Source organism: Talpa europaea (genome assembly GCF_964194135.1).
Source record: "Talpa europaea genome assembly, chromosome: 7".
In the NCBI taxonomy this organism is placed as follows: domain Eukaryota; kingdom Metazoa; phylum Chordata; class Mammalia; order Eulipotyphla; family Talpidae; genus Talpa; species Talpa europaea.
The window spans coordinates 20,742,850-20,756,256 of record NC_140074.1 but is presented as its reverse complement, the minus strand read 5'-3'; the positions used below and the strand labels follow the sequence as shown (position 1 = coordinate 20,756,256).

The 13,407-nt window shown below is 36.7% G+C and overlaps 1 protein-coding gene across 3 annotated transcripts in view; it reads left to right on the top strand.

Moving 5' to 3' along the window:
- FOCAD (focadhesin) overlaps positions 1 to 13,407 on the top strand; it is a gene marked incomplete at both ends in the record, with an annotated part of 251,103 nt that overhangs the window by 67,833 nt on the left and 169,863 nt on the right. For all 3 annotated transcript variants that reach the window (XM_084236533.1, XM_084236532.1, XM_084236531.1), the window contains 2 exons: positions 987 to 1,189; positions 10,441 to 10,698. In XM_084236533.1, the coding sequence (XP_084092659.1) occupies positions 987 to 1,189; positions 10,441 to 10,698 (461 nt within the window). The remainder of the gene's footprint in view (positions 1 to 986; positions 1,190 to 10,440; positions 10,699 to 13,407) is intronic.

Sequence of the window (13,407 nt, the reverse complement as noted above, 5' to 3'; positions counted from 1 at the left end):
AGAGAAGAGCACAAGGGACTGTGGTGATGGGCACGGGTGAATGGGTGGTGGGAATTTTCCAGGGACTACACCTGAGAAGAGAAAGCAAACATTGTACAAAAATGAACAATGATGTAAAAAAATATATATATATAAATAAATTTCAATTAAAAGAAAAAGACAATCACAATTATAGAAAATGTGTTTGATTGTTAAGTTTGATTATTCATTCTGGTTATTGAACTTTGTGATTCTCCTTACCTGCTTTTTAGTCACCACAACTGAAGGAAGGCCCTGCTTCTTTGTCTCTCTCTTTTTTTTTTTAAGATTTATTTATTTATGCATATAAGAACTGGGTTATAGGACAGAGGTAAAGGGGGTGAAAGGATTCACCAGAGACAGTGAGGACCAGAGCAGGCAGATCTGCTGAAATACACTGCTGAGGGGAGCAGTGGGCGAAACAGGACAGGTCTGCAAAGTCATGTGGGTAGCTCCCTGGCTGGGGATGGAACCGATGCCAAATTGACTGGTGATAGCCTGACATGCTGAGACCGAATCCCTGTGCTATCAGAGAGGCCCCTATTCCTGTGTCTCTTAATACAACTTGCAGATTAGTTTGTAAGGGAAGCATTATCACTGGCCTTGTTTTCACTAATCTCAACTCTGGTCTCTGGCTATTTATTGAGGGCAGTAGTAGTACGATCTGCCAGAATGCAAAGACAAAAGTTGAAATTCATATTGATCTAAAAAAGTGGTTTATGCTTTTTGGTATATGATGTGTAGTTTTAAGAGTATCAAGTTTTCCATTGTATTACATTAATGGCTTGTTTTAGATAATAGCTAGTATTTTTTTTTCTTTTAATTTCTGAAAGATAAGACTTATTTCAGTGAAGAGTTTCACCCAGGTATAAAAGGGTAAGAAATGGTTTGAATGTAATTCTTAAATAATGTTTTTGTGTGTGACTAGGGCATTGATTTTTAAAAATGTGAATTGTTTTAATGAATAGCCTTGAAGCTCCTCTCCTCTGTAGAAGGTCAGAAAATCCCAAAGTCATCTTTGCTGCTAGTGATGCCGATTCTACAGATATTATCTTCTACTGCTTTGGAAGACTGTATATCATTGGATGAAGAAGGTCCCTCTAGGCAGCAGTTGGCACTAAACCTTTTGGAATTGGTACAGCAGGAAAACTACAGAGACGATTACCAAAAGGTAATGAGCACATTCTTGTTTCTCTTAATTGAGGGTAGAGTGGTAATGTGGGATTTAGGATCTTACAGATACTTCATCAGGAGGTAAGATTATCTTTTTGGGTTTAAACTCTACCTTTGAACTTTACCATTCTGTCAGGCAGTGGTGCAAATGTTAGTATTTTCTTCTGGACCTTAAGAGAGAAAATCTAGTCCCACTGTGAAACGAATTTTGGAAGTGCCGTGTAATATTTTTTCCTCTTTTTCCAGTATATATTAGTGGTTAAAGGTCTTGAGGGACTTACAGAAAAGGAGCTCATTCTTTTAACCTAGTTCTTCAACGTATTTAATCATGGCATCCTTTTTTACTTGTCCTACTTTTTAATAAATGCAGCATATTGCTACATTTGGGACAGTCCAAGCTGGGAAATCCCATCAAATGCCCTGAGGTCCTGGAATCTGTAATAACCAAGACTTCATTTTTAGAAGATGGCACCTTACACCTTATTCCCTGGCCTAATGGCTCTTGATGTCTCCTGTGTATGCTCTACTCTGCTGCCTTCAGCTGGAGGATAGCAGCCTTTCCCTCCCATTCCTGTTCCAATGTAAGGCATACTCCATTTTAGTGTGTGGGTTTCATTTTTCCTTTTACACTAATGTAGAAGTATTTTCAATGTCTGGTTAGTGACTGAGTTCTGGGCCTCCTCTTGCCAGATTCACTCTTTTTGAATATTTTGAGTTTTACTTTCTGTAAAATAGAGTGTAACTTCCCCACTACCACTTCTATGGAGATCGAATGAGTCTTAAATAAGATAAAAATGATGAAACATCTAAGTTTCCATGGAGAGATTCTAGAGGCACAGTTGTGTCATCTGCAAAGCCAGCGATACCTTTAACCACATATTGTCAATATTCTAGCAGCCAAAATACAAAGTGCTATTATTCTTTGTTTGAGCCTGCCTCTAGGCAAAGTAGCCTTTAGGCAAATTGAATGTATACCATAGCTTCTTAAATTCTAATTGACTAACATTTTAAAATTTGAAATAAGTAATTGATTTGCATTGTGAAAATTGTTTTGCATTTTGTACTTCCTAAGAGAGTACAAAATGTGGCCAAAATTTCCTAATAGGCTTTTACCTTCCTTCTTGCTTAGGCCATGTAGAACAATGCTTAGATTCCGAGTGGGGATGAGGGCGGGCCAGGATGTACTATGTCTCAGTTCTCTTTCTTCAAATCACAAGTGGTATTTACTGTGAATCATCCTACCCCTAATGTGTAAGTACTCAGCTTACTATTTGCTCAGGTGTGTGTGAGAATCCTAGCCACATTCACAGCTGGACTTTCCTCTTGAGCAACTGGTGTATAGAGTGAAAGGAGGAATGTTAGATACTCTTCTGGTGATATTGTGCTGCCTTAATGAGGCTTTGAGTAGACCTGATCACCCTTTAAAAAATTTAAGCCATAGTTCACTACTAGATTTTCTTCTGGACCTGTCCAGGACTCTATCTGCTAAACATACCTATGAATTTATCATGCTCCAGAGACTCCACATCTCTTCCTAAATCTTTGCTTTTGCACAAAATGCCCTAGTGTCTTCTTTGCCTGATCTATTCATTCTTCAAAAATCCAGACAAATGTTTTCAGCCTCCCTGAGTCAGAATTCATTATTCACTCTTCTCTGTGTCACCAGCATTTTTAGCATTTCTTAATTGTGTTGTCTTAATTTAAGGAGTGCATATTTGTACTTCCAGCAATGCTATGAGCTGAGCTCATTGAGGGAAAGAATCTTGGCCTTTTTCATGCCCTGTCTTTATTTCCTAATGTTAATCCTAACTTATGTTAATATTTAAATTGGAACAATTGTAGAACTTAGATGTTTTCTACCAGAGGTTCTTTTATCTTTTTTTTACAGCTGATCATGGGTGAGGAAATTAAAAATATTTTAGCCAGTTGCTAAATTGAATATTCTATTATTACCGACATACTAAAGGAAATAGGTTGGCATTCTAGCTTTATTTATTTTGCATCCTCAGTACCTGACCAATTATTTACCACATGGTAGATATTCATGAGGAAGGAATATACCTGATAAGATTATAGAAGATCATTTTACCATCTTGATTTATTATATAAAGACCTTTGTGTAAAAACCACAGATTTTTTTTTTTTAAGAGTGGTGATTTTGACTTAGAATAGTTGGTTTAGAACTAGCATGATTTTTCAGAAGCACAATTCATCTCATGAATGAAAACAAAAATAAATATCCTGTATCAAGCAATCTGTATTACCTGTTTATTTCTGAAGTGTGGATAACCAGAAACTAAAACTTTTTAACTTCTTCCCATTTCTAAGAATTTAAATATGTAAGATATGAAACCATGCTTCCATCTCTTTAAAATAACAAAGGGCAGACAAAATCAAACCCAAAACAAGCCATGTAAATCTGACTGTAAAATTAAGGCTACCAGAGGGGTATGGGTGAGTGGGAAGGTTGGGGAGCTTAGTAGGGAGGGGGCCTAATGGACCATGGTAGGAGATTGTGGGGTTCCTGGGTGGTAGATGTGGTATGATAACAATCATCTGAAAAGTTATGGACCTATCCCTCTGAATCATATATGATGTATACCAACATTACCTCAGTAAAATATAATACAATTAAAAAAAAAGTATTTTAACATCAAATTAATGAGTAAATTTTTTTCTTTTTTAGTGGTTTGTGGCAAAGATAATTCTTTTCTATTGGGCTATCAAAGGTGGTATTTAAGCCACCTGTTTGTGGTCTCCTAGGTAAAAAAACAAAACAAAACATTAGTTGCACCTTCTAAAGTGCTTGAAAATTCTTGCTCCCCACCAGAAGTGGTGGGTGGGGTGTAAGTGCCAGTGCATGAGCCAGGGCCCAGTCAAGAGAGAGAAAAGCAAACTGGCAATTTGAATGAAGAAAAACTTAACACAAAGAATTATTAACTAGTAAAGAGTGTTTAATTATTAAACTTGTAAAAAGATGCTGTTAGGATTATTGCAATACTAAATGGGAATTTATAGTTTGCAGCTACAAGTTCTGGGAGACTGTGCAAGGAAGGAACTGAGGAACTAAGAGACTGTTCCCCACTCAAGGTTGAGGTAGATTTTCTTGGAAAGAATTTGGTTAATGCCTGCTTGTTGATGAAGTGTGCTAGGGGTGCTGCTGGCCAGAGCTGGTCTGAAGGAAACCATCCCTGGGGGGTGAGTGGCCTGGAATTGGTAGAGCTGGTTCAGGAATCCAGGCCTCCTGCTTGCCCCTCACAACCACGGTAGAAACATCAAAGGAGCTCACAGGAACCTGACGAAAGACCATTCCTCTCCTGTGCCTTGTACTCTCCCATGCCCTCTGTTAACAGCCAGAGGGCAAAAGAAATGTTGACCAAGTACAGGTGTGGGATCACAAAGCAGAACAAAGAAGTGTGTATTTGGAGCTGAGAAGTAATACAATGATTGCTGGCACAGCCAATAACACAGAATCAGAAAAGCATTTTTGGAGAGAAGTTAGGGTGGATAGGTGAAATGCAGTGAGTTGACTTAAAAGTTAAATTCTTCAATTATACAGCAGGGTAAAGTTCATCTCTATAACAGCTTTAGTCAAACGAAAGATTTAGAGACATCTTGACTGAGTTAGAGTCTATCATATGTTTAGTCTTTGAATTTTTTTGATAAAGTACTTTACTCAAACTTAAACTATCAGGTACTTTATTGCCTGGTCATAAAGCAGTGCAAGTAGGTTTTATTCAAAGTTGCTTTGAAGTAATATATAGTAAACAAAAAACATTTTTGAATACTTGTCTCAAAAAAAAATCACAAGATTTACAATAGTCATTGTCGATTATAGCTAAAATCAACATTTTATCAAGCATTTGCTCTATATCAGAAGTAAGTTTTTTTTGCTGTTGTTTCTTTTTCCAGCTGTGTGCCTTGGACTAATAAATGAGCTTCTCTAGGCCCTGAAAAAGGGGGCAACAAAGTACCTACTTTATAAGATTACTTACTCAACACTTGTGATGTGCAGTCTCCATTCTGTGTGCTTTGATGTATATATTAAATCATTTAATTTTGCCCCAAATTGTTTGACTTAGGTAATATTATTGGTCTCGGTTACTGATGAGAAAACCAAGACATGGAAAAGATAAATGACTTATTCAGGTTCATTCAGTGAGAAATGATTTTTTTTTAATTAGACTTATTGATAAATGATTCATGTACATTCACTTTACTCAAAGTATACAACTCAGGGCCTCCCTGGTGGTGCAAGGGATTAAGACACAACCTATGAAGCTATCTGCAGCCACTGCAGCCCCAGCCAGGGAGCAACCCACATGGTGCGGCAGACCTCTCCTGACTCGCCTGCTGCTCCCCTCAGCAGTGTATTTCTGTCCATCTGCCTGTTATGCTCCCCACTCTTCTGGTGAATCCTCTCACCCCCCACACCTCTGGCTTACACCCCAGTTCTTGTATGCAACAGTAAATAAATCTATAAAAAAAAACAACAAAGTATACAACTCAATGGCTTTTTACTATATTTAGTTATATATCACCACAGTCTATTTTGAACATTTTTATTACTCCAGAGTGAAACTGGATACCTCTTAGTTGTTACTCCACAGTCTTCCCATTTCCCCTCCCCCTGCCACCCAGCCTACTGGCCTCTAATCTATACTCTGACTCTAAAGATTTGTTTTTTCTGGATATTTCATATAAATGAAATTATATGCTATATGGTTCTTGAATATTTACTTTTTTTCACTTAGCATAATATTTTCAAAATTCACCCATTTTGTAGCATGTTTCAGCACTTATTTTATGGCCTAATGATATTCCACTTTTTGCATACAGCATGTTTTATTTTTGATCTGTTGATGAGCATTTGGGTTGTTTTCAGTTTTTGGCTATTATGATTAATGCTGCTAGGAATATTCCTGTACAAGTTTTTGTATGGACCTATGTTTTCATTTCTCTTGTGTGGAATCTAGGAGTGGAATTGCTAGATCATATAATAACTGCATGTTTAAGAGATGGAGGAGCTGCCAGATTGTTTTCCATATGGCCTGTAATATTTTATATTCCCATCAGCAGCGTAAAAGTTCCAATGTTGCCATGTTCTTGCCAACATTTGTTACTGTCTTTTGCATTATAGACATTCTAGTGGGTGTGAAGTGGTATTTTATTTGGTTTTGATTTGCATTTTCCTGGTATTATATTACTCATTATACGAATGGTTATTGCGGTTTGAGAGGTTCATTAACTTGGGGTTATACAGGTAGTGATGGGTTAAAGTTGAAATTCAGATTCTGGCTGTTTGATTGTAGACCCTGCATTCTATCCCCTCCACTTTGATATTTTTTATCTTTTTTTTGCACAATAATTTATTGTCTTTGTGCTTAACTTAGGAATAAACAATAATTTCACATTTATAGGGAAACAATAAATCAGTAGTAATTTGATGTAACGACTTTTGAAAACTTTGGTTTGAAGTTAAGAGGTATTAGTTCTATATCTTGGCTTTTTTTTTTTAATTTTTTTTAAAGATTTATTTATGCATACAAGAACCAGGTTACAGGCCAGAGGCTCAACAGGGTGAGAGGATTTACCAGAGACAGAGTGGGGAGCAGAACAGGCAGACTGACCAAAATACGCTGCTGAGGGGAGCAGTGGGCGAGTCAGAAGAGGTCTGCTGCGCCATGTGGGTAGCTCCCTGGCCAGGAATCGAACTTGTGCTGCAGTGGCTGTGAATAGCTACATAGGTAGTGTTTTAACCCCTTGCGCTACCAGAGAGGCCCTAGATCTTGGCTTTCTATGTCTGATGAATGACTTAGTATTGAGAATGGTGTAGGTTCTCTTGGGTGATAGTCAACTAATCCCAAGTCTCTTAGCTCTTGAATAGACTCTTCACAGAAGACATAAAAGAAAAACTCTTTGAGGCTTTTTCTATTCCATTCCTCTGCTTCCGGTTTGGGGAGTGGTTAAATTCCTTCTAGAGAAACCTATCTTACTTCTAAGTATCTCCGGTTTGAGTGTCCATGTCTCCTTCCTGACAAAATGGCCTTATGTTTTTTGTTTTTGTTTTTGTTTTTGTGGGACCCTCGCCGGTGGCCGGGGATGGAACTGGCGTTGCAACCCAGCACTCAACCACTGTGCCACAAGGAGAGGCCTGAAATGGCCTAATGTTAAGCCTGCTTTAGTCACTATTTTGGATGAGTGTTATTTAACAAAAATCTATGTATTTTACCTCTTTTTCACACTTCTTTAGATAAAGTACTATTATATATCTGTCTTATTGATTTGTAATATTCCTGAACATTTTTATGAAAAACTTTTTAGATTCCCAAATCCTACATCTGTAGATGTTCCGTAACTACTGTTTATTCACTTTTTTTCACTTTCTTATTATTTTATTGAGAACTAACACAAACCTCTCTTTTATTTTTAAACACCCATTTTTCTCCTCTATGACACAGACCCTAGGAGCACTTTCACAGGTCCTCTTGACGCAGTGGGGCCAGGATTTGGTAGCTGGTGCTGGGGGAAAAATCCTGGGATTGTGCCAGCAGCAGCTGTTACTCAATGGGACAGAGACTGTTCTGTGACCTCTTATTCATTATGCCATTCTTCTGCTGCTTTAACCTTAGGGAGACAAACAAACAAACAAAGAACAGAACCTAAACCTGGATATAATACTTCATGTAAAGTGGGATTGCTTTTCCATTTCAATAAGTTTATTTTTACATGTTTCTGTAATGTTACATTTGATTCAATTTATGGTACATACTGAATTACAATTATTTTCTCATTTCCATCAGTTCCATTTTTCTTTCCTCACGATGACAGCAATAATATGTCTTTGTATTTAGGCAGGCACTATGCTAGGTGCTTTATAGATATTGCCTCATAACCCATCTTAATAATTATGACAGGCAGGTAGTCATTACTTCCATTTTACTAGTGAAGAAAGTAAGGCTTGGAGAGATTGTATAACAGTTAATAGATGGCATGATTGTGCTGAAATCCTGGTCTTTTATTTTATTTTATTTTTTTTTAAAGATTGATTTATTTATTTATATAAGCACTGGGTAAAGTCAGAAGCGCGGGAGGGTGGGAGAATTCACCAGAGCCAGAGCGGAGTGCAGAACAGGCAGAATGACGAAGTACACTGCTGAGGGGAGCAGCGGGCGGCAGGAGAGGTCTGTCGCGCCATGTGGGATCCTCACCCAGCGGCCGAGGATTGAACCGGTGCTGCAGAGGCTGCGGGCAGCTTCGCAACCCAGCGCTCAACCACTGTGCCACCGGGGAGGCCCAAAATCCTGGCCTTTTAAACTCACAAATCCAATGTTTTTTGTCATTAGTCAAAGGAAGTTGATTCTAGTCTTTTATGAATTTTATCTTCTTGAGGAAAAAACATTTTTCGAGAATTCGAGCTATGATAAATTTAGATATTATTTAATTTATTTTTTATTTTTTTATTTTTTACATCATTGTTCATTTTTAAACAATATTTGCTTCCCCTCCTCAGGTGTAGTCCCCATAGAGTTTCCTTTACCAATGCACCCGTGCACTATCACCTCAGTCCCCTGTGCTCCTCCCTCCCTCCTCATTATTTAATTTTTTAATTTATAATTTTTTGAAATAGAGATACATCAAAATTATTCAAAATTATAAAATGATGTGCAATGAATAGTCTCTTCACCCTAATTCTAGTTGTCCAGTTCCCAGACTCTCAAGTGGAAGATGACTATTAGTGATTATTAATGTCTTCTGTGTTTGTCTAAATGGCTTTTCTTACTATATATAAGCAAATGCAAATATCCCCTCCCTCATGCCTTAAAAAAATAATTGGTAAGATTCCAGGCACATTATCTGTATCTTGTATTTTCATGTGGGAAATATTTTTATAGCAATAAATAGCTACTTCATTTTTTTTTACAGTGGCAAATAAATGTTATCTCCATTCTTAAGCATTTACTTGAGATAATTGAACATGTTATGTCCACAGAAAAACTTCTATGTGATATTCATAGCAGCATTATTCATAATAGACAAAAGCAGAAACAGCCCTAATGTCCATTACTTGTTGAATGGATAAGCAAAATATGATATATCCATGCAATGGAGTATTATTTGATCATGAAAAGAAGTATTGATACAAGATACAATGTGGGTGAAACTTGAAAATTCTAACTGAAAGAAGTCAGTCACAAAACAGCACATATTATGTAATTCCTATTACATGGAATGGCCAGAATAGTAGACTAGTGGTTGCTAGGGTCTGAGAGGAATTAGGGCATGAGGAATAACTGTAAGAGAGTATGAGTTTTCCTATTGGGGTGATAAAAATGTTCTAAAATGAATAGTGATGATAGTTTCAAGCTATGAATTTCTAAAATCCACCAAGTTGTAAACTTTAAAAGGATGGATTTTATGGTATGTGAATTATATTTCAATAAACTTGTTATTAAAAAAATTTTATAAGCTTAACTTTTATAAGATTGCTAATTAGTCTCATCACATTCTAAATGAATTGAATCAATTTATTAGCAGGTAATATATAATGTTTCTTTAGTGTCTGTATCATCTCTTGAGTCATTTGTGCACACAGCTCACCTGGCAGAGTTCCGTCCACTCTATCCCTGACTGCACTGCTTTGTTTCTGTGAGGAGCTGTTACTCAGGTTTACTTAAACATCACTTCTTTGGGTGTCATTTCAATGTAAAGCTTCAGGCTACTTTCTATTGCAGAAGTGATTCACAATTATTAACGAATTCCTAGACTCTAGGTGAACCAATTCTGTGCCTATAAAAATAGAGTCTGTTACAAAAATGAATTGTCCTCAGTCCAAGTCTGCCATCTGCCCAGGGCTGCCTCTTACCGGGACCTGGAACTGAGCAAATAGAGTGTTTTTCTATCTTCCCTTTCATTTGTAAATACTTTCTCCGTGATAATGGCTTTTTCCAAACTAGTGACTCGGGAGGTTGTATATTGATCCATGTTTTTCTCTTAGCAAGAAGAGATAGTAAATCTCAGTCGTGAAAAAATTCTAGAGTTCCACCTAACAACTACTATTTTCTCTCTTCTACTGTTAAATCACGTGTGTGCCGAGTGCTTTGGGGTAAGAACTGAAAACTTTGTATTTATTCTGTTGAATTGATATCTTGGACAATAAATTACAAAAAGCAAAAGAATGTTGAAAATACATATCTGACAGATCGGCTTTTCTCATAGATTCCTACCTTTTTGTGTAATATTTTTCAGCTCTCCTGTAAGTTTGCATTCCCTATAACCAGCATGTATGGTTCAATATTTACAACCTGGAGGATCTTTGAAGTCATGAGAGAAGGGTCTGCAGCAAGTGACTGGTTGGCTTCAGTGGAGTCTTTGCTCCCCATTACTACAGAGATCCCTGTGCATGTTTTTCTCCTACTGGCTCACCTCCTTGTTGAAGATAAAGGACAAAATCTTCAACAGATACTGAAGGTCACTACAAAATTAGCCCAAGCGGATTCCTCTCAGGTAAGGAGGAAAATAATAGAACAGTAGTGGGGGTAAAATTTAATTATCCATATTGTATATTGTTTGGTGTTTTTCTCAAAGTTTAAATTAAGGATTTTTTTTTCTGTCTGTATCTTCCCAATGTATTCTTTTATTCTCATTACTCTGAGTTGATGTATACTTAATGATGCAAATGTTTCTTTAATGAAAGCACTCTTGGCAAAGAAGTCTGATGCTATTCTGGTATTTTTGTTTATTGGTAGATTTGCTAATTTGTAATTCTTTTGTTAGCTCTTGCAACTTATTCCAGATGTATATCCCTTAATTCTAATGTTGATCTCTTAAGGTGGACACACATTAATTAACTCAGGATGGAGATGCCTGTACAGTAGGCATTAATCTCATTTCAACATCTTGCAATTTGATCCTATTTTCATTCAATCATTTAATAAATTTAAAAATATCGGTCCTCATTATATAGGGTACTTAACAATCATTCTTTCTACCTGCTCAGAAATTAGAGTTTAATGAGGTAACAGTCAGACATAGAAAAGAGTACTTCCTCCCTCTTTTAAACTAACCATGTATTTCATATAATAATCTGTAATTTTTTTCCATTAAATTGAATCTCTAGAATGCACTTTCTGTGAAGGGGTTTCCACCTAGGTATTTCTTTTTGATCTTCTGTGTTTTAGTATCTATGCTTGTTTCTTTTCAAGCATGGTAAAAAAAAAAAGTTCCTTTGGAAAGGAATTTGGTGGTGAAGGTGAGAGAAATGTTTCTTTAAGATATGAAGTAATGTATCTGAAATTCCTTTTTGTCTGTAGCTTGCCCTGCTCATTCTTTTTTGTTTAGTAAACAACTTTTATGTTAACAAAGTTTGACCGCTGACCAAATATCTTCTAGTCTTATTCTGCCAGTGAATCTGTAATATATTGTGTCTTTGTCTTATGGTATATGTGTAATATGAATCATTTTGACTTCTGACTTCATCTCCCCCTTCATCTTCTGAAAGTCTGACTTCTATTGAATGTTTTCTTTCAGTGTATTGACACCTTGTGGGATAATCTCTTTATAATATTTAATGAACAGATTATGCCCGGAGATAAAGAAGTCCTTTGGTAGCTTACCTGATCTGTGTATTCCACTAGAGTAAAACATTAATCAATATATGTATTTATTCCTTTGAAATTCCAGGGTGATACTTCCCCTTATAAGCAACAGAAACCCACCTTGTCTTAGGCAGTTTTTATTAGCTCTAAAATCTAGAATAACCATAGGCTACATTGTGTATTTACTGTACAGTTCTTTCTTTTCTCTATGAATTGGCTGAAAGTCCAAAACCTTATAACCTTATATTTACAATCCAGAAGAGAGTTGTAGAGATATTTGACTTGACTTTGCTTGGGTCATATGCCCACACAGAGTTAACCATAATGTCAGGATAATGGGCACTTTAATTAGCCATTCTGGGTAGAATGGAGGTTGGTGAAGTGGCAGCACCCTGAAATTTTCTCTATGCCACCAGGATCAGGAGAAATGAAGATGGAATGATTCCCTAGTGGAGAAATAGTTTTCTGGTAATGAAAGAGGAAGTTTGCTAAATGAGCCAAGAAAAAATAATGTACAGGAGAATTTCTCTTTTACTGTTTTGGGGACACTGAAATGCTATAAATTTATTTCAGGTATGCCAAAATATGATCCCTTTCTCAAGTCTCAGGCAACCAGGTAGTTATCTAAGCTCAGAGTGCCCAAAGTCCTTGGCAGGAGTCTCTGGCTACCTGGATCTTATTTATCCCAATTTTCTTGTGAATATCATTTTCCATGTGTACCTTGAAATGGAAAAAGTTGGAGAGCACTATAGTGGCCATCCAGATTCACTTATTTATTTAATAAATATTTATGAAGAAGTAGTGCTAGGACTATCCGGTGGCGCAGCAGGTTGAGCGCAGCATCGTGGAGCTGGCCGCAGCCTCTGCAGCACCGGTTCAATTCCCAGCAGGCCAAGGAGATACCACATGGCGTGGCAGACCTCTCCTGCCTTGCCCGCTGCTCCCCTCAGCAGTGCTTTCATCCATCTGCCTGTTCTGCTCCCTGCTCTTTATCTGGTGAATCCTTTCAGCCTCCCATGCCTCTGACCTGTACCCCAGCTCTTGTATAAATAAATAAAAATCTTAAAAAAAAAGAAGCAGTGCTATAAATTAAAGTCAGTATTGTGCACTCATGTTGATTACTTCTGGGATTGTTTTGAAAGAAATGAGAAAAAACACCCAGTGTAATTGTGTTAAAATGAATGGTAGTTTTTTAAATATGTGCCATTCTCACTGGTGTAAGATGGTATCTCATTGTAGTTTTGATTTGCATTTCCCTGATTACAAGTGATGTTGAACATTTTTTCATATGCCTGTTGGCCATTTGCACTTCCTCTTTGGAGAAGTTTCTTTTTAGCTCTTCTGCTAAAAACCTCTTTAATTTGATCCTATCTTCATTCAATCATTTAATAAATTTAAAAATATAGGGTTACTTACTTTGTTTTTGTTGAGTCTTATCAGCTCTTTGTAGATTTTTGTGACCAGTCTCTTATCATATGGGTGGTGGGAATTTTACAGGGACTATAAGCAAGCTGAAAATGTATACATTGTACAAAAAAGAAAAATGATGTAAAAAATATATAAAATAATTTTTAAAAATTTAAAAAAAGAATGGTATTGTGAAATGTTGAAAGACAGT